At 33.8% G+C, this 22,583-nt stretch overlaps 1 protein-coding gene across 4 annotated transcripts in view; it reads left to right on the plus strand.

Annotated features, from left to right (window-relative positions):
• Positions 1-22,583, plus strand: part of Mtbp (MDM2 binding protein) — a 74,107-nt gene that overhangs the window by 30,766 nt on the left and 20,758 nt on the right. The window contains exons 12-15 of one of the 4 annotated variants that reach the window (XM_076835806.2): positions 6,586-6,759; positions 8,499-8,606; positions 16,408-16,569; positions 20,996-21,113. In XM_076835806.2, coding sequence (XP_076691921.2) covers positions 6,586-6,759; positions 8,499-8,606; positions 16,408-16,569; positions 20,996-21,113 — 562 coding nt within the window. The remainder of the gene's footprint in view (positions 1-6,585; positions 6,760-8,498; positions 8,607-16,407; positions 16,570-20,995; positions 21,114-22,583) is intronic. The other 3 variants (XM_076835808.2, XM_076835807.2, XM_076835809.2) reach the window with 3 other exon arrangements.

Raw genomic sequence — 22,583 nt, forward strand, 5'->3', positions numbered from 1 at the left:
AGATGAATATGATTTTTTTTCATATTGTTGAACTACTAAGATAGTATAAAGCAAGGGTGTCAGAGGGTTTTTAAAACCCCTAAGAAAAAAGGAAAGAAATGTAGGGGGAGGCTGGATTTCGTCATAATTGAAGGGAGATCATAATTGAAGGGAGAGTAGAGGGAAGGGACCGTGGGAAAGGAGGAGAGGAGGAAAAGAGGAAATACTTCAGGATGATATTGGCCAAAGTACATTGTTGTATTGTGGGAATGTAGGAATATGTAACAACAAATCTCACCATAACTTACGACTGTAATGCACTAATACAAAATATGAAAAAAAGCAAACTAAGAAACCTCTTGTTATAGAGTTAAAACTTAAAAACCAGGAATATCAGTGTTTTAAAAGCTACCAAGAAACTTACTGATGTAGAATATGAATTGATTTTTTATGCTAATGAAATACTAAGAATGACATATGCCTTCATTATAGTTAATTTGTAAACTTTGATGTAAGTAATGGACACTTCATAGTTTCTGCTTCTCCCACTTATCTGTAGTGTAACAAAAATGTATGTATGTTCTTGGTGAAGGGACATGCAAGCCAAACCTCATTCTTGGTTGATAATGTAAATATAGCAATTGAAAATAGAAATTTTCATTTATAATCTTTTTTTCCTTATTTCTTGAAGACAAGTGATGAGAATTGAGTAACTACGTTTATTATAAATCTGTTACTCTTGGCAGTATTACATACAGATTATTTAATAATAATAATAAGTGTTCAGTTAACACTTGCCAAATCTGGAACAACACTTTTAAGTGACTACATAGTATTTATGGTTAGGGAAATTCTTTTAAGTAAATATTTTTCTTTTGAGGAAAGTGAGATTATTATAATCGCAAGCTTCAGCATTTAAAAAAATATAGAAAGGATGTCTTAGATTGAAGAGACACACAGCTTGAGTTGGCAGAGTACTAAGATCATAAATAAGTTAAGGTGATTGAATTTTTTGGTAGAATTTAGTCTCAAAAAGAACTGGTAACAGATATATTTATTTTAATAACCTTAATTAAATTTTCTATAATTGCTATTTATGAATAGAATAAATGTCTCTTACAATCTTTCTGAAAATTTTTTTATATACATTATAATTGTTTGGGGATAGGCTTTACCCAAGGTTTGTTCATATTTGTGAAGTGTTATAATAAAATGACAGTATTGTTCTGTTCTTAGCATTTTGGGATGTATGAATGTGTGAATTCACAGTATCCTATAGACTATATGAAAGACCTTGTATATGTTGTGTGATCATATACTGTAGAGAACTTTTGTTTTGTGAGCAGAACTTTACATTCCCAAGGTAAAGATAGATTTTAAAGCTTCATTGAGATAAAATTCACATATCATACATTATATGCCTACTTAAAATATGCAGTTTCACAGTTTTTGTATAATCACAGAGTTGTGCAGGCATCACTCCAATCAATCTTAGGACATTTACATCTCACCAGAAGAAAACTACAGATCTGTTAGCAATTATTCCCCATTCCTGCCAGTTATCCCTTCCCTGTGCCCTACCCTCTTTCTGTCTGTGTGGATTTGACTATTTGGGGCATTTTCTTTGAAGTTAACTGTATAAGTGTAGTCTTCAATGACTGGCTTTTTCCACTTAGCATAGTTCTTTCAAAGTTCAGCTATGTCGTAGCAAATGCCAATACTGCCTCCTTTCGTTACTGAGTAATATTCCATTTTTTAGGTATATCACATTGTATTTATACATAAGCGTATTGGCATTTGGGCTGCTTTGAGGGTTTTATGAATAATAATGCTATGAATATACATGTATAGAGTTTAAATTGTTGTGAGTATAAATTAAAAAGTGAGCATGTTGAGTTCCTCTCTTTTTTTCAGTATCATGAAATAGAAATTTAGGTTGAAATCTTTTTTAATGAAAATATTCTTAACCAGAAATTTCTTTCTAAGCATTCCTTTAGCTATATTCTATAAAATTTATATTGTATATTTGCTTTCATTCATTCTAGGGTTTAGTTAAATTGTCCTGTGATTTTTCTTTGACCTATTTGTTACTTAGTGCTATGTTGTTTAATTTCCACATATTTGTTAATTTTCCAATTTTCTATTATTAGTTTCTAATTTCACTATATTGTGATAGGAATACATACTTTTTCTGAGTTTAGCCCTTTTAAGTTTATTGTACTTTTTCACTCCAATATTTGCATCTGGTATTTTTGTTAACTATATTTTTTATAGTGTCTATTTGCTGAGACATTTTTCTTTAAGCATGGTTTCCTTTAGTTCTTTGAACATATTTATAGTATTTACCTTGAAGTCTTTGTTATAGCTGACATTTGGGCCCTTATCTCATAAGTATTTTCTGTTGCCTGCTTTTTTCTCTCTGTAGATATCAAACATTCCTATTTCTTTAAATGTCTCATATCTTTTTTTGATGAAAGTGGCATTTTAGGTCTTCCCACCCTTTTATTAGGATTGTTTTTGTTGTTTGCTTGTTTGTTTGGTGAGTAGCTGGGCTATTTTAATGAAATCTGTTTTCTCTCTCAGTGTCAATGTTTTGCTGTCATTTTTCAGAGGTTATAGCCATCAGTGGGGGTGTATTCTCCCTGGGAGTAAGGTGTTTTTTGCAGGTCTTTCACTTCCTGATTTCTTACTTGTCTTCCTCATTTGGACAAACCTCCTTACCCAGCTGTTAGATTCTGATTTCCAGCTTATTGTTTTATTGTGGCTTACATAGCTCTGTAGTAAATTGCTGATCCAGTTAATTTGAGATAATTTTTGAAGTTAGTCTTTGCATTGGATTATAACTCCCCAGTGCCTTTTCTTAGCTTTCCTGGTTCTCTCTAGTGAACTAGATCTTTGATTTTCTGCCTTGTAAGTGAGCTGGGGTGATGGCAGTGTAGTGCCCATTATTGTCAGATTGCCTATCCTGGAGTAGAGCCTCTACCTTGAGCAGGGGCTGAGAGGAGGATGGGAGTCCCTGAAATCTCATTCTCATTAGGAATTCAGCCTCTTCAACTTGGAATTGAGGAGCTGAGTGCTGACAGCTGGCCCCTCCCCATGATACACTATAACCCTTGACTGGAGCTGAGGGCAAAAGGACACTCATCTTCTTGGCCATGCCTACTTTAATGGGATATTTTGTCCAGCTCCATTCAGGGGAACAAGCTGGTCATGGTTAAAATGCTATAAACTCACAATTTTTATCCAATTTTAGTTTTTTCCTCAGGAAACCTTTCTTCGTTTGCTCTATAGTGAAATTTGGGGACAATTTTCCCAATTATATTGCTGGAGAATGGTTCTGCAGATGTCTACATGCTTCCATCTCAGTAGTCCCTAAAATAAACTTAAGGGAAAAAGGGACGTGGATATATTGCTTTGAATGGTATAGTCAGTCGGGAACAAATATAATTACCCAGGGAGAATATTTGACTGCAAGGAAATGAGACAAGGGCAAATTTGCAATGTATGAAGGTTTAGAGGAACTAGTAAAGAAGATTGAAAAGGCATGATCAGAGTGGAAGTTGGGAGGCCATATTCAATGAGGGAAAGCTTTCAAATAGGATACATTGCCTAGGGAAAGAGTCAAACATACCCATATTAAACATTTCCCTGAAGTTGGGCCTCAATTGACTCTGGTAGTCTCTACTTATTTTGCAGTCCTTTCAGGTCTTTTCCATTCTTTGAGGTCTCTTCTATCTCTGCAGTTCTTTAGTTTTACTACACTATCACTTGCAGATCATTGTCCTTCTAAGGAGTATTCCAAATGTCTTTTCTCATCACTACTCATATTATCGTGCCACTTAAATTTTTTACATGTAATGTAAAAATTTTCTATTGACTTACCATTATGGAATATAAAGATTGTAGCCTCTTTCATGTTGTTTCAATCTCTCTTTTTTTCCCTATCTTTACAAATCAGTTAACAATTCTTGAATACTTCCTACATGCTAAGTGCCAAAGCTGTTAGGGCTATGAAGTTGAACATTGATGTAGCCCTTAGTGTAAAAAAAAAAAAAAAAACTTACAGTGTTATGATTAATTTCTTATTGTTTTATGTGATGTGCTTTCCACATTTTCTTCTTCTTCTTAATTCCTGACTCTAGCATTCTGTTGACTGACATCTGTTGTCATAATTCTTTGGAACTTTTTTATGAGTAACCCTTATCATCACCTCAGTAACTCACCTTTAGTATTGATTCTCGCCCCCCCACCACCCCCAGAACTGGGGGTTGAGCCCAGTGACACAGGGACTGTACCACTGAGTACATCCCCAACCCTATTTATTTAGGGACAGGAACTCACTAAGTTGCCCAGACTGGCTCAAATTTATGATTCTCCTGCCTCATAGGATTACAGATGTGTACTGTTACACCCAGTTAGTATCAGTTTTGATCTTGTTGTTAGCTATGGTTTTTATGTATAGATATGAATATGGCAATGTAAGAACTAAACATTGATTGTTTCATGGTGGTATATGCTACTCCATTATTTACACAACTTCTATCCTTTAGTATAGCTGGTAAGTAAATTAAATTTTGAGTGCTAATTTTTTTGTGTTTAGTTCTTTTTATTTGCTCAAAGTCATGTACATAAAGTCAAGTATATTATCTCAACAGGTTGTAAAATTTGATTTGAAGCAATCAGTCAATGTTAATAGATATGGGGTTACCCTTATTTAAGGGAATAAAAATATTCTAAAATTAGACTGGTGGTAATGGTTGCATAACTGAATATACTGAAAAACTGTTGAGTTGTAGACTTTGAGTGAATTGTATCTCAGACACACACACACACATACACATGCATCTCAAAAAAGTGTTGTTGTTGTTTTTTTTAAATACTTGGTCCTATCACTTCCCTTTCCATTTGTTCTCCAGAAGCAACCATTTTCAACTCCAAATTTGTAAGTTAATTGCTTAGATTGTCACTGAAATTTTTTACATGTAATATGTTTTCTATTGATTTACCATTATGGATTATAAGGATTTTAGCCTCTTTCATTTCTTTGTCCTTACCATACCCTCACATTCTTCTCATTTCCCTTTCTTCCAAGGATGGTCATATAGTCATTTTATATTAGTATTCATTGTTTTTATTATTATGATTATGTAAGCACTATTCACAATGGAATCATGTAGCATAGTATCCTGTCAATCATATAAGAAACCTGTCCCCAAGGATTAGTTGATTTTACCCTCTAGATTTGTTCCATTGCTTTGTGGCGTGAGACTATCTTTTCTTCATCATTGGAGATTGCTTTGCGATCCTTTGTCCTCCTATTTCTTCATTTACTGCCCCATTTTGTTGGAACACAACCTCTAGTATTTTCCTCTGAAAGAGCATAGGTGAAAAAATTTTGAGACTCTGTATGCCTAGAAATGTTTTTATTCTACTCTCTTCTCTCATGTATTAGTTCTTATATATTTACATTATTTTTAAAATCTCTATTCTCACTTAATGAAATTTCAGAAGATAGTGAAAATAAATGGTTTTGCTCAATTTATAACCCTCAACAAAAAGAATTCTACTTCTATTTTTACTCCCAAAGACTTCCTAGTTCTTCTTCAACCTTCACTGTAACCCTCTCTTGATTTGTTTTTAAAATATAGTTGAAGCTGTCTTTACTGACCTTGACATAACTAGCATACCAAATTAATGAATGCTCTCTATTTCCTCTCTGAAATACATAAGGATGCTCACTGCAAGAAACAAAATATTACTATTCTTCAGTACAGTCTTCTCTTTGCCATGGGGATTTGGTTCCAGGACCTTCACAGATACCAAAATCTAAGGGTCCTTAAGTCCCTTATGCAAATGGCCTAGTCTTTGTATAGAACATATACATATCTTCTCATATACTTTAAATCATCTCTAGATTACTTACAGCACCTAATATAATATAAATAAAACTGTTAATGGTTGTTTTACTGTATTACTTAGGGAATAATGGCAAGAAGTACCAATGCAGGGTTTTTTTTGTTTTTGTTTTTGTTTTCTGGTATTTTTAATCTGCTTAGTTAAATCCAAGGATACAGAATCTGAATGTGGAGGGGCAACTGTTTATCAGTATACTTCTACTCTCACCATTTGAGTTGTGTGTGGTTGCAGAAGTCAGTTTATTTCATTTTAAAGAAATAGAATTTGGAAATAGAAGATCTCATATGAGTGTGGCCATAAAAGAAAAATATTATAGAACTCTCGTAAACCACATCAAAAGAATGAATATGCAGTTTTAAATTTAGTTTATGCTTTGTGTTATTTTTATGATTCTCTGCTTTAATAGCTTTCTCAATTAAGTGAAAAACTACTGGCTTCAAAAATGTTGAATTCAGGGCTGGGTATAGAGCTTAGTTGGTAGAGCACTTGCCTTGCATGCACAAGGCCCTGGGTTCGCTTCCCACCACACACACACACACACACACACACACACACACACACAAAAATGTTGAATTCAACAACTTGTTTTAAAATAACATGGAAACTTTATTATATTCCTTTTGGGCTTCATGATTGCCCCATTACATGTTGCATTTTTGCATACTTGCTGAGATTATTGCTTTTCTTTAGTTCCAGATGTTGAAGTAAAAGGAGAGTATTCTAGCTATTATCTCTTGGTACAAGGTAATGGCAGTAGAAGATGTAAAGCCACAATGCTTCACTCGGCCAACCAGATAAATGGCTCCTTTGCCCTCACTTTAATTCATGGAAAGATGAAAACAAAGACAGAAGAAGCCAAATTGAGTAAGTGTTAACCTAAGTAGAAAAAAAAAATTCTACATTTGTTTGTATGTAAATAGTCTGTGATTTTAAGTAGAAGAAATATTAGATATTTAATGACCTTATTTTCCTTAAACTCTTTCTGTCACTATTTACTTTTTGTTTCAACTACATTTTTACAATGTAAAGTGAAGAGAACTCATTCCTTTTACTATATGCATACTAAAATTTAGCAGATCAGTCTTCAATCAACTAAAAAATGTTTTTTACTTTAAACACATATTATTTTTCTATAATTAATTTTTTTATTTTCATTTGCTTTCTCTCAGGCCTTTTCTGGTTTTTGCCCTTCTTCTTTTTTTCCCCCCAAGTTCTATATTTTGGTTACCTGATAACTATATAACAGACTACCTTAAATTTAGTAAGAAGATATTATTATCTCTCATGGTCTGGTGTGTTAAGTGGGTTCAGCTCTATGTTCTGAGTTTCCTCATATGATTATAGTTACATACAGCTGGGGCTTCAGTCATTTGAGGATCCCACAGGAATTGCTGTCTAGGATAGCTTCTTTATCCCCATGTTTGGTACTTGGACTAAGATGGATGGTTTTCTCTCCATGTTCCCTTCTCCACAGGCTGCTTGGGCTTCCTCATAGCATTAGGTTCTCAGAATAGTCTGACTTCTCATATGGTTGCTGACTTGTCTTAGAGAAATTGTTCTAAGAAACTGCCAGGTCTTCTGTGACCTAGCATAGAAGACATTCAGTGACACTTTTACCATTGGATTTGAGTTATGTAGCAATTTTGGTAATTACCAACCATAAGGAAAGAAAAGACTCCTGTGGCATGGAGAATAACAAAGATTATCAGTGTGCCAACCACCAGGAATAGGAATAAGGAACATAAATGCTTCTGCCCACTTTATCCTGAGCTACTGTTTAGGTCCTCCATGCTCTGTTTATCAGTTTGACTTAGTCTGTGAGATAGAACATGCTTATATAAGTTATGTGAAGTGGGTATATTATTTACCAGTAGGCAGTACAGGATAGAAGAAGCCTAGTATCTACTGTGAGGTGGTCCCTCAAGGCTTAAGAAAGCTGCCTGGGGTAGCTGGAGTCTTGACTCCATGTGTCCTTTTACCACAGCTGAGGGACCCTGAAAGGCAACAGACCCTGGGGTATGTACTTCAAGGCACATATGACTCACTGGGCTAAACTGAAGGGCATCTCCTTGTAGGAGGGAGGGGAACAAAGCCTGAGCTGTCTTGAACACTAACTTCCTCCCTATCTCAAGATAGTACATTCCCAGCATGTTCCACAGTTTTTTTGAGGACTATTGGCAGGAAGATAGGGGGAAGAGACTGGGTCAGCCCAGACTACCCTGAGACCATCATGCATAGGTGGAGCCCAGATTCATTGTGGAAGGGACTGCACAAGGAGGAATGACAGGGTGTGGTTTGTTATAGGAAGGATTGGACATGCTATCTTCAGAGACTAGGGACCATATTTCATCTATTTTGTAAGTAGGCAGAAGAAAATAATGATGTAGGAATTCTACTCTGGTTCCTAAAGTCTCCCAAAGAATTAAGAATCGGGTCAAAGTTTAAAATGCAAAACTATCTAGTATACTTGTTTTCTCCTGCTTAATTGTTACTTTGAAATATGTAAGATCAAGAGAGTGATTAGCTTTTTAAAAAAATCATTTTTAGGAACTGAATATTAATTAATAGAATATCTTCAGTGTTGATTCTTTTCTGTTTCCCAGGCTTCCCTTTTGACTTATTATCACTTCCATGTTTTTCTGAGGAACAAGTTGTACAGAGAGAAAAACAGTTAGCTAATGTGCAAGTTTTGGCTTTGAAAGAATGCCTGAGTAAGTATCAAATTTTACTTTTTTATTCTACTGTAAGAATGTTGATTTGTTTAGATATAAGCTTTCTATATTTGCACACTTGTTTTATATACTTTGTCTTTTAGGTATGACACACATTTATAAAACTATTCTTTATGTAGACGATGTAGAATAGAAGAGGTATGCAACTTTAATTTTAATCAGATTCAGAAAGTTCCTACTATTTGTACATAACTGTTAATAGTTTAAAAATATTTTGCTGAATAAATTTTATATTTTAAATTTGGTTTTAACTATATATTAGAAAAGATACTGAAGTTTATTATCCTAGTTAATATATATATAATAACTTTTATATATTTTTGAAACAGAATAGAGACTACAAGTAGAAGAAAATGTAATTCCAGAGAAATTAATAAGTTAACCTGAGCATGAATTCTGAATTTAATCATGACTCTCAAAAATAACTAAGCAAATTTCACACACTGAATGAAGTTGGTGTTACAGATTTTCCTTAATAAGGAAATTAACATTTTTTCATGAATCTTAATTTAAGAGTTTTCTTCTATTATTGTTAACTTGGTTATCAGTATTTTTTATAAATACTAAGCTTGCATTTTTGCCTAATATGAGCTTATTTTAAGAAAATCATTGATATATAATTTCTAAGAAATTCATTAAAATCCTAAGACTGCCTTAATTTCACATAGAATAATATTAGAATTATGTATTTTATGAAGTCAAATTATCATTATTTTATTTAAAACATCTTATATTCAGTAGCCGTTTGTTCAATAGAAGATAATTTTAAAATATTTAGTTTCAATTATTTATGTAAGGATTTCAAACCTTTTCAGTTGTATAAAGCCAGGGTAATTGTAAATTGATTATTTTTTTAACCAAGAAAATGATGTTTGTTTAAGGAAAACATAATTAGAAAGGCAAATAAGTTTCCATAAAAGGTAGTAGGTGCTAAAATCTAGAAAAAAATATATATTGAAATAACAGTTTGCGATGGTAAAATGTGTATTTCAGACATCAGCTGGCAGTGTTGTTCACTTCTTGACTTTGTTCTGTTGCTGCCAGGCCCTCTACAGGTGCTGATTTTCTTGCCATAACCCTCCTGCAGCTTTTTATACTCAGCTTTTTCAGCATCTCTGCTCTTATATCTTCATCTCTCTTCCTCAACTCTCCCAACTGGGTACTCTTAAGAGTGACCACCTCTCCTTTGAAGATGGAGAAGAGCGAATACAGGAGGGCCAGCCCTCCTGGATGGGGAAGGGAAATACCAACTTCTAGAGCTGGGTTGTTGCCTAGGGGTGTGAGTGAAAGCTCCCAGATGGGAGAGCAGTTGGGGACCAGGGTATGGAAGTGCTAAACAAATGTGCAGCTATAAGGGTGCCACAGCACTGGGCAGAGGACAGGTGCAGGACCTACAATTGAAGAAAGTCTTAGAGGTAGTAGCTGCTGGAGAAGCCAACTCTGGAAGTATCTATGAAATGGCCAGTTTGCAATCTGAAGCATTAAATCTTGGTTCAGATTTTAATGATCCACTTAATCCATATAGGGTGAAAATATTGAATAAATCTCTTCAATACCCCGAAAGTTAATATTACATTAAAACTTTGGTAGCAAAAGTAACAAAGATGCATCTGTATAAAATTCCTGTATTTTAAAATAAGGCAGAGAAAAATGACAGCAAAACAATTTCAAGTGTAAGCATGACATGTCTGATTATCAACTTCAGTGATTTTCAAATATGTGAAATGTGAACAGAAAAGTGTTTAAACTGATATAGTTAATTCACTTATACTTATGAAATCTAAAGAATGTAATGGAAACAGCTTTCTTTGAAAAAATCTAAAGTTTAATATTGATTCAGAAATTGTAGACTTTGCAGAAAAACAAAACTTGTTCAGAAAGATTTCTTCATATTAAACAAACAGAAATAAACATTACTGTTTTTTCAATATTTTTCAGACTAGTATTAATGAAAAAATAAAAAACTAAACAAAAACAGCTGGAAAAGTTTCCACAAAGGTGCATTCAGCAATGATACTACTAAAGCACATTTTTTTAATAGTACAGAACTCAAATAAAATTCTGTTAGAGCTTAATTTTTAAAAAATAAATTCTAATTTATTTTACTTGTAAATTATGTCTAATACTATGGTATGAGAAATTGTGATATAAAACATAATTTTAGCCAGTCACAGCCTTGTACACCTATAGTCCCAGCCACTTGGAAGGCTAAGGCAGAAGGATCACGAGTTCAAAGAAAACCTCAGCAAAAGCAGATCAGTGAGAACCTGTCTCTAAATAAAATATAAAATAGAGCTGGGGATGTGGCTCAGTGGCTGAGTGTCTCTAAGTTCAATCCCTGGTATCCCCTCTAAGACAAAAAAACTTACAATTTTATCTTATATTTTTATAATTTATAACTTTGTACATGGAAGGATATTTAATACTACCTTGTTTTAGTGATTCTTCAAGAAAAATTTAAGATTGCTTAAATAGTTTTATTAAATAAGAAACTGTTCAGTATGATGCAAAATAAATATAAAAATAACAATATTATAATTTTGCTCCAATATTACAGTCATAACTCTGAGCTTCTCACATCTTTTTAAAATTTACAGAACCCATTATAAACCTGATTGGTGCTCATTCTGCTGATACTTGTAGATATTCTATATTTCACTTTAATAATGACTATGTTTTTAGGAATAAGGCATTCTTTGATCACTCATTCAGATTTTATTAGTTTTCTCCCAGATATTTCCTTTTCAATTATATATAGACTCATTTATATAGAGATTATTTTTGTCTATGTAAATTATCCTGCTTGTAACTCTATTAAACTTCATGTATTTTCCCTGTTTCTCAGTCATTATGGTCAATATGAATTCTTACCATGATCTCCAAATTGTAATATTATTGATAGTTTTAATAACTAGAGGTGAGGCTTGTACTTTGAGTAATTTTTTTGTTGTTGTTTTCGAATGACTTTCAGCAGATTGTGCAGAAAGTAAAAAACAAGGTTTTTTATTTCTCACTTAGAAGGTGTAATAGAAACAATATATTATAACTCTTTACCAAACTAATATTCTTGACTATAGAAACCCGTGTTAATTTTCAAATCTGGAAGGACCTGCCAATATCCATGTTGGTGAAGTAGGTTTTTATGGAGGTGTATATCATAAAGCTGAGGCTCTAAAGTGGAGCCTTGAGACTGGTTGCTTCTTTCCCTGTACTGCCTTGCCTTGTTAACATTCTTACTTTGCTTACTGTGTGTAGTGTGCTTTAACCCTCTGTGTCTAAGGGCACAGCATAGTACTTTACAGGCAGTAGGTTCTTGATGTTTGTTGAATTGAATTCTCTGAGGATTTATAGGTTACCATTTTATTATGGAAGAAAATTTTATTAGTTTGGAAGTGTTTAAAGATGAAATATTTTTTTAATCAAAGTAATACATAAGTACAATTAGAAAAATTCAGATGATACTGAAAAATTTTAAATGGAAAATGGCAGTTCCTTCCTTATCCCTCCTTATCTTTCAACCTCTGTATCCATATGTATTTATCCTCTGTCCTTCCATGTGGTTCTCCTGACATTTTTTTTTTTTTTCTGTTTTCTGAACAGTGGATGTATGCTACTGTTTCTTGATTTCAGGCATTCTTTTAACATTTAACTATGGTTGATAAAGATTTAGTGTTTCCATATCACTTTCACTTCTTCTTACAGTGACCCTTTCAGTGAAGTCCTAAATTTTTTCCAAATCAGTGGTTAGTTTAACATTAGTATAACTATATAAATAAGTTTGCTGCTGAGCCATGTAATTCATGATGATGATCAAATCACTTGTGTCAGCTTTGCATTGCTGTGACCAATAAACCTGACAGGAACAACTCAGAGGAGGAAAAATTTACTTTGGCTCATGGTTTTAGAGATTGAGTTCATGGTTGGCTCACTCTGTTGCTCTGGGCTCATGGTGAGGCAGCTCACCATAGCAGGAGGTCATAGCAGAAGAAAGTTGCTCAGCTCAAGGCATCCAGAAAGCAGAGAAACCTTGAGCACTAGGAGTCAGAGATAATATAATCTCTAAGGACATGCCCCCAGTGACCTGTTTCCTCTAGCCACACCCATCCTGCTCAAGTCACCACCCATTAATCCATTCAAATAACCAAACCATCCAAGTGGATTAATCCACTCATCATGTTATAGCTCTCATAATCTAATAATTTCACCACTGAGCATTCTTGCATTGTCTCATATAAGCTATTGGGGGACACCTCATATCTAAACCATAGCATCACCTTATTTTTAATTTGATTACTCTTGTGTTCAGACAAAATATTATGTTTTTCTATAGGTTCCAACATTTCTGCCACACTTTTAACATTAGCCTTCATTGTTGATCAAACACACCAGTTCTTTTTTATTTTTGCATGCTTTTTAGGAGTGTTTCATATTTTCCTCAACTCTGGACTGCTTGCTTAAATCTTTTGACAGCTTGGAGATTTCTTTCTTTTTTGGATTTTTTTCTTCAACCACTTTTTTTCTCCCTTAGATTATTTTCTTGTTTTGTAAAGGCATGTCTTCTAGGAACTTCTTGAGTAAAAGTTCATGATGTATAAAATTTTTAATTCTTGCATTTCTGAAAGTATCTTGGCTTGATTGATAATTCATTTAGAATTTGAGATTGAAAATCATTTACCCTAATTTTGAAGACATTGCTTCATTACAAACTGCTTTCCTGTGTTCTTGTTGAAAAATTAAATACCATTCTGACTCTTTGCAGTCAGAATGGTATTTAATTTTTAGATTAATTCTTAATTCTTTAGATCTCCCCAACCAACTCCATCAACACCCATTCCTGAAAACTTTGTGTGGAAGCTTTATTCTGAATCATGGTATATCTTCCACCATCCACCCCTCTCCCGTTTATTTTATTTTTAAAAAATATTTTTTAATAATTATTTTTTAGTTTTAGGTGGACACAGTATCTTTATTTTATTTCTATGTTGTGCTGAGGATCAAACCCAGTGCCTCTTTATGCTAGACAATCACAATACCACTGAGCCACAACCCATCCCCAACCCCTTTTCCATTTATTGAGCTGTGTACTTGATGGATCCATTTCAACAGAAGATTTACATCCTTCAGTTTGATAATTTTTATTAATTTATCTCTTTAAAAATTTTCTTTGTTTCTTTTTTTTCTCTCTAGAACTCTTATTAATTATATACCAACTTATCTGAACTTAATTTTTATTACTGTTTCCGTATTATCTTTTAATTCTGGTTTCTGAGGGACATCTTCTCTTTCATTTCACAGCTCTTTTATGGAGGTTAAATTTTTTTAGCTCTCATTTGCTTAATTGTGGAAGTCCTTTCTTATTCATTCATTGTTCTTTTATCAAAGCAAGTACTTGTTCCAGTATCTGATCTATGAGAATATTAATTAGCATGCCCTTTCTTTTGTTCTCTGCAACATTTTTTTTCCCTGTAGAGCTCCTTTTTTTCTCTTTGTTTGCTTTAAATCTCTCTCTCATATTGGATATCCATATTTAGTTTGAGGGATCCCAATAATACTTTCTTCCTCTCCCAAAGTTGGAGCCAATGTAGAAAAAAGTGAAACATACAGTTGTAGATAACTTATAGGTGAAAATGATATGGTAATTTGGAGTCATGGCCAGGAAACCTTTCTTATATATACATCCAAACTCAAACTTGAATAGCTCTCAGCTAGGCAACTACAGACCAGACCTGCAAGGGAAGTGTTTTAGTCAGCTTTTGAGTCATTGTGATGCAATATACCTAACCATGAACAAGAGGAGGAAAAGTTTATTTTGTCGCACGTTTTCAGAGATTTAGTCCACAGCCAACTTCATAGCTCTGGGCCAGAGGTAAGATAGAACATCATGGCAGAAGGGCATGGCAGAGGAAAGCAGCTCAGGACATGGCAATAAGGAAGCAGAGGCAAAATATAAACCAGGGACAAAATATAAATCTCAAAGTCAAGCTGCCTCCTTCCTGGCCTCCTCCTGCAGCCACACCCTACCTGTTACTACCTAGTTAATTCGAATCAGTGGACTGACTGATTTTACTGATTAGGTTTCAACTTTCATAATCATTTTACCTGAATATTCTTGTGTTGACTCACATATGAGCTTTTGGGGGGACACCTCATATCCAAACCATAATAGGAAGGTACTTTGCCATACTATAGAGAGTATGAATCCTAAAAACCAGTGAGCAGAAAAGAAAAGGAAAGAAGGGTTTATTAAAACATGCCTGGTTCATGATTTACTCATTGAATGATGGAGGCAGAAGGGAGCTGAAAGTTTTACTTAGTTCTTACATGTATAAACATGGGGCCTGGGAAATGGAGAGCCCCTCTGCCCTCAACACTTTCCCTTAGATGTCTGGTGATTCTTTTCCATCATGCTGTCTTAAATTTCACTTTGTTGGCCTATATCTAATGTAGTCTCCGGCAAACTTCACTGGAGAGTGAAAATTGACCAATCTGTCCCTACACCAATATTAGTATCTGGACCTTTTTTCCTTTGAGAGTGTTCAGTTTTTGTTGTTGTTGTTGTTGTTGTTGTTGTTTTTATTTTTTTTATTGGTTGTTCAAAACATTACAAAGCTCATAACATATCATCTTTCATACATTTGATTCAAGTGGGTTATGAACTCCCATTTTTACCCCAATTACAAGTTGCAGAATCACATCGGTTACACATCCACATTTTTACATAATACCATATTAATGACTGTTATATTCTGCTACCTTTCCTTTCAAAGGTGATCTTTTAACTTTCTAGTAGGGTAGTAAAGCTACTAGCATCAGGGCTCAGAGTCTAACCTTTCAGTGCTATATAGACTTTCATTATGCCTAATATTCTATAGTCTGGGACAAAAAAAAGAACAAAGGAAAGCAGCCAGATGCACTGGTGCAAGCCTGTAATCCCAGAGACTCAGGAGGCTGAGGCAAAGCATTTCAAGTTCAAAGCTAGTTTCAGCAACTTAGCAAAGCCTTAAGCAACTTAGTGAGACCTTGTTCCAAAATTTTTTTAAAGGGGGGACAGGGGAGGTCGCTAAATGGTTAAGCACCATTGGGTTCAGTCCCTAGGGGAACCCAAGGATGCTTACCTTACCAAAAATGAAAGCAGAGTTGCCTGGCTCTGAGTGCTAGAGGATCAACTTGGGGAGCTGTCTGACTACTCCCTATATACCCAGTCCTGCTGCAGGCACACCTCACCACCATCTGCCTCATATTCCTTGGTGTTGCCTCTTTGCAGAAACCTAAGGTCATACCTCCTCTGCTGTGCTGACTCAGTTACCATTCCACTGTCATTTCTGTCTTCCAAATTTGTGGAGAAATATCATTTTTAATCATTTTTTCTTTTATTTTCCCATTGTATTCCTTTGTTGTATGTTTTTAGGTTTGGAAATGTCAACAAATAGAAGGGCCAAGCTCCCATATTTAACTGAAGGTCAACAAGTTTTATTTTCACATAAATACCGACATAAGGCCATTTTTAATGCTTTGCAATATTTCTAAAACTTTTGTTAAAACTTGCCTTTACTGTTTTATCAATTTTTGCTGTTAACAAATTATGCTAATTCTCTTTATCTCACAGAACTAGGAATTCTACTATTGTCTGCAAATAAGATTAAGATGAAAGGGTGGTTTATTGGAGAAATTCACTTGTTTGAGTTTTGAAGATGTTTTTCATAAAGGACTTGTATGTATATGGGCACCAGAGAGACTTGGAAAAAAGTCATATGGTTAATTATATTGATTTGTCTTGTAGAAAGGAGAAAGTTGGCAAGGCAGCCTGAAGCAATTTCTGCTGATGAACTTAAAAGTCTGTTAGTACTCACAAGGGAACGCTTTTTACATCATTTTGATGCTCTTAATCCTAAAACAGTTGTAAGACCAACTGACAAAATTAAAACCTCCAATATGTTAAATGGTAAGTTCTTTGTTATACTTTATTCTTTCTGTGTGTGTGTGTGTGTGGTGTCTGTAGTAGCTATTATTTCTTATTATAACTTAAAAGATGTATTGGTCAAGTCAAAATGTATTTTATAAATTTAAATAATGATATATATTTATACATTTATGTACATATGACTTAACTATACTAAACCTTTTGGTAACATCTTTTATTGAGCAGAGGGAGAAGCATTATTAGATGATCCTTGTTAGTTTTACTGAACTGCTGAAATTCTGTAATAGGATTTCTGTTAAGCTATATTTTCAGAAAGTGAGGAAAGTAAAATCCACACATTAAATTTAACACAGGTAAAACTTCACGTTATAATACTTCATGTTTTCCATTCATTAGGGCTGGAATAGTCACCAAACTTCACTGAAGGAGCACCAACCTCTTTATATGTTTAACTGGATTTCTGTCTGTTTTCCCGGATTCTGTTGTGATGAATTTGAATACAGTGAAACTTTTCAGTATCTAGAAAGAAAGCATTTGAAGATATCTTGACAGAGTGTTAAATATAGAAGATATTTTTGTTTGTATTCTGAGAAAACCATTTTGATTACTTTGGTTAATGAGAAAATGATCACAGAATCAAGTTAGCAATAATGTTTGTTGAGTGCCTTATCTGTTTAATATCGTGAAGGTGCACAAAGAAGTGAAAATGCTGAAAATCTTGAAAAACAGGATTGCAATTGAATTGGAAAGCTAGATATAGAAACAGCATATAGTGCCATGTTGAAAAGTAGATTCTGTTAGGGTTCAAATATCAGATTTGTCACTTGTTTGCTGAATGTCTTTGGATAAATTATTTCACATCTATACCTTTGTTTCCTCATGATTAAAATGGGAATAATAATATAACCCACTCTCTAGGGTTCTTATGGGGATTAAATGCTTGATTCCTATAAAATACTTAGAACACAGTAGGTGCCAAAAAAGTATTAGTGTCATTTGTATTGTCATTGTTCCATATCAGTACCAAACTTAAATATTGGTGCAAAGTAATCAGAAAGGTGCTGGAGACATTATTAATGGAGGATGTATTGAATAAATAAGAGCATGGTTTCACGGCTGCGATGTGGGCTTTGGAGCAAGCTGAATGGTTGAGTGAGCTTGGCACTGGCCCTGCTGTGTGGGCATGTTTCCTGACCTCTTTGAGCTTCATTTTCTTTGTCTTTAAATTAGAAGATTAAATTAATTATTTGTGAGTTGCTTAGGAAGTTACCTAGTGTGAGCTAAGTGCTATATATATGTTGGTTGAGTGAGTCACTGTGACTGACTGTAATCATGCAAGGTTTGTTAGGAGTTCAAGGACTCAATGGAGAATTCGATGTACATAGAGAAGAGAAAATAGGATTTTCTAAGGAGAAGCAGCAGCATACCAGTCATGGACATAAGAAAAGGGAAACTGAGAGAAGTTGACCCACCAGAGTATTTACAAAGGAGCTAGGTAAGGGTTGAAAGTTAGGAGATGTGAGAAGTAATTGCTAGGACTTTTAAAATAAGTTTAGGGCAATGTATCTTAAAGTTACCTGTACAGAATCAAGTGCTAAGACATTCTTAACACTGAGCTACAGGAGTGCTCGTCCTTAAAAGGAGTCAGATTATATCACTCCTTTGCTCAGACCTTTCTGATGGCTTCCAGTTGCTGGGAATGTCTTGCCCTTAATATGGCCCATAAAATCCTAAAATCATATCTGGCATCACGCTCATTCTAGCCTTCCAGTGTCCCATCCGTTTCCTGCCTACCACAGGCTTCTTCTATTCCTTAGACATATTACATTATTGCTTTCCACCTACACAGTGTCCTGTGCTGCAGCCTTTTCCCCCAGCTTTTCTCTGATTAACTGATAGTCATTCTTTAGATGTCCATTTAAATGTAATTTTCTCATACAGATTTTTCTGGACCTTGTTAATTTGTTTCCTGATATATTCACTCCCTATATTTTTCCTTCAAACTATTTATCATATTTTAACATTGTCTCATTTATGGGTTACTATTAATATTTATCTTCTCTCTGAACTGTTCTCTGAGGGTAAAGAATGTGCCTATTATGTTCTCTCTAGTATCCCCTGAGCCTGACAGAGGGCTGGCCCACAGGAGTAGGAGCTCCCGCAAATACTTGAACAAATGCAAGAAACACTAAAGGTTTCCAGAACCTCAACTGAAATTTGACCAACTATTCATTTGAACATGACTTGTAGTGTTCTTGTAGCTTTGATTTGAATGATTCCACATTTAAACTACATCACATGTACAAACAGTAAGGCCAATAATCATGTTTCATATTCTGACCCATTATTGCAACCATGCACATTAGAAGTTATTTGCAGTTGGTAGGGTTACTTAATCTGCTCATGTTTTAAAAAAAAACTCTAGCATGTGTAACAAGTGACAAGTCATTAAGTTAAAAATACCTTATTCTAACCATCTTGTTTACTGTTTTCATGAAGTTGCTAAAGACTTTCACAGAGCCAAATGTGATGCCTCAACTCATAATATAATGACTCTGTCCTTTACCTGGGACCACTGGGGCATGTGAAAGCACTACATGAAAGAATTTACTAGGTAATTATGTGAGATAATACATTTATTGTTTCAGACAGTCTATATAATTCTGGCTTTATCAAACAGATTATATCAATTATACTATAACCTTTCTCTGTGATTCATTCATGTTTGGCCATATAAGATTACCATGGTTTGTATTCATTAACTGCATATTGTTTTCAGTGGCATTACTTTGTGTTCACTGTGATTTTTTATTTTGTAGGGCAGTTTCCCATATTTACATTTTGTATTGATTCTATTTCTTTGTTTCTCCTGTAAAATACTTTAAAAAAAAAAAGTCTTATGATTTCTCAGAGATCTTTTTGGTACTCTTTGGTTGTTGGTGTGGCATGTGATAGCCCTATCACATAAATAAAACACTATATTTTATTCTACTGTAAGAATTATATTAAGTCATTCCTCAAAAGACATGATGTTTATGAATGTTTGTCCACCCATTCTTTAATATTTAGCCTATGTCATTTATATTTATTAGATTGTATTTTCCAAGTTAATAATTAATTGTATTGTAATATTTAGGGACAATTTAATGACTATTTTTTAAAGATGGCTTGCTTTATTTTATGAACTCAGCATGCAACTGTGCAGAACTGCTATTGATTTTCATTCTTTATACTTTCAGTGGAAAGCCATGTCTCCATTAAGAAGTATGTTATTTCATTATTGTGCTCCTTACTCTATAAAATAGTATTTTACCTTTTATTTATAAATGGAAAATGGTGTATTTATATGGTGTTTGTGAGTTCATTACAATATAGATGTTGAAAATGTTTTAAACATTCAAGCTTAAATACTTTTATAAGTAAAACAAAAAGTATTCAGTTGGTTTCCATTTTCATTTCTTAAAATTTGTTTAAAATTTCCTATACTGAATCATCATTTTATGACTTCTCCCAAATATAAAATGAATATATCTGTTATCATTGATGGTTAAACACCTAATGTCCAATACATTCCATTCCATTTATTAGAATAATGTATAATATTTAAAAATAGAAGCAGATAGTTTAAAATTTAAAAAAATAGTAAGTAATTTTGCCAGTGTTAAAATAGTTTGGATGCACTTATAATTTCTAATGAGAACAGAAGCTGAACCTCTAGGTTTTCTTAGAGTCTTGATGGAGTCCAGTACAGCAAATTAACTAGAAAGACAAATACACTTTTTACCTATATTTTATAAGTAGGAAAATAGCATTCAATGTTAGCAATTTGAGGATGTAAATGTTAAAGCATCTTATATTAACAGATAAGCAAGAATTATTTCTGAGTAACCTTTGCCTGAGAATATCATAAATTATTTGTTATTTTATTATTGTGCTTTTGAGAATAAGATAATCTCTTTTTAAAGATAAGGAATTTTTTAGTTTATTTGTACTAAACCTGTATTTATTATGAAAATCTTGTAGTATATCTTATGTGTTCTTTACAGAGCTGCCTGTGAAGTTTCATTGAGAACTAATTTCACTAAAAATAGCAAAATTGTGTCTTTGTTCCATAAGCTAATAGTTCTAATTCAGTTTTATGAATCCTAGCTCATAACTTTTGTTTTGAGGAGACATTTATTTTCATCTCTGGCAAACTTCAACAAATTTCTCATGGCATTTCTACAGTTCAGGCCATCAGAGAGGTCTTTGATGAATGCCTAATGTAAGTACTCTAAAACTAACCCAGTCTGGCTTTATACATACACAGATTTATGTTTGCGTTCGTATATACATATGCATAAAAATGTGGGTACAGCAAAATTTATCCATGTATACATATGTGCATGTGTACAGATTTTAATATGGTGATACTTTTTAGTATTTATGTGTACTTCTTTCTCTTTAGATGCCTGTCCAGTAAAATCTGATTCTTCAAATCTAATGGAAGCCAGTTCTCTGGAATGGCCAGAAAGATATGTTCTTCACAACTTAGAAACTTTTGAAAAAGCTAAGCAAAAAATGAGGTAATATTTGAGTTCATAGGAAAGCATGTCTAGCTTATTATTATTATTATTATTATTTTAAAGAGTGAGAAAGAGTGAAAGATTTGGAGAGAGAGAGAGAGAGAGAGAGTTTTAATATTTATTTTTTAGTATTTGGCGGACACAACATCTTTGTCTGTATGTGGTGCTGAGGATCGAACCTGGGCCGCACGCATGCCAGGCAAGCGCGCTACCGCTTGAGCCACATCCCCAGCCCCTAGCTTATTATTTTTAAATGGACTTTTTCTTTTTTTTTTCTTTTTATTTTTTTTAGTTATAAATGGAAATACTACCTTTATTTAATTTATTTGTGTGGTACTGAGAATTGAACCCAGTGCCTCACCCCAGCCTCAACTTTTTCTTAATCCTTAAAAATATTTTTATGACATATAAATACTTTATAGTTTCATTATAAAAGAATACGTGTGCTGGGCTCAGTGGCACATACTTGTAATCCCAGTGGCTCCAGAGACTGAGGCAGGAGGATACATGAGTTTAAAGCCAGCCTCAGCAACTCTATGAGACCCTAAGCAACTCTATGAGACCCTGTCTCTAAATAAAATACAAAAAGGGCTGGGGTCATGGCTTGGTGATTAAGTGACCCTGAGTTTATTCCCTGGTACCAATAAAACTAGAAATAATCAAATAAAAATAAAAGAATACATGCTTTCCATAAATCGATAGATAATCAACAGAGTAATAAATCAATTCAAAGGGAAATGTTGTTCTTCCTCTGCCTTTTATTTGTACTTTGCAGGATTATATAACCACAGTGAGCATTTTAATATGTAGCTTTCCAGACCATCTTCTGTAAACACTTAAATATGAATATATAAGAAAAATTTAATACAGGAACATTGAAACAGAAGTAAAATGAAGGGAAAATGAAGTAGAAGTACTCTCCTCATTTGAGCCACTCCTTTAGCTGTTCCATTTATGTTTACATAGTACTACTGACTCCTGGAGGCAGGGAGAGCTCTCACTTAAAGTGCACCCTGGTGGATAAATGGGTGAAGCACATTTGCTTGTAGAGAACCAAATAGGTTATCATACAGAGTTTGGACTTCATTATAAATACATTGGTTAGCTTTTGGAAGATTTTATACCAAAAACTGGTGGGATTTGATTTTGTAAAAAAATAGCTCTTTTGTACAAACTGATTTTAGGAGGGAAAGAGTAGAGGCAGAAAGATATGTAAGATGCCTCTTTTTATTTGCAGGTTGAGAGAGAACACATCTCAAGCTAGGGTAGTGATGAGCAAATTTGTGATATATTTTGATGGTAAGCTAGTAAATAAAAACTTCCTATGATGGATTAGTTGTAGAGAGGAAAAGAGAAGCATTCATGATAATTTAGTTTTCTAGCTTTAACAGTACAGGGTAGTGTTCTTATATATAAGGTGGGAGAGATGGATGGGGAGTTAGGGTAAGGACAGATTTGGGGAGAAAAAAA

The sequence above is a fragment of the Callospermophilus lateralis genome, chromosome 16, assembly GCF_048772815.1.
Source record: "Callospermophilus lateralis isolate mCalLat2 chromosome 16, mCalLat2.hap1, whole genome shotgun sequence".
NCBI lineage: Eukaryota > Metazoa > Chordata > Mammalia > Rodentia > Sciuridae > Callospermophilus > Callospermophilus lateralis.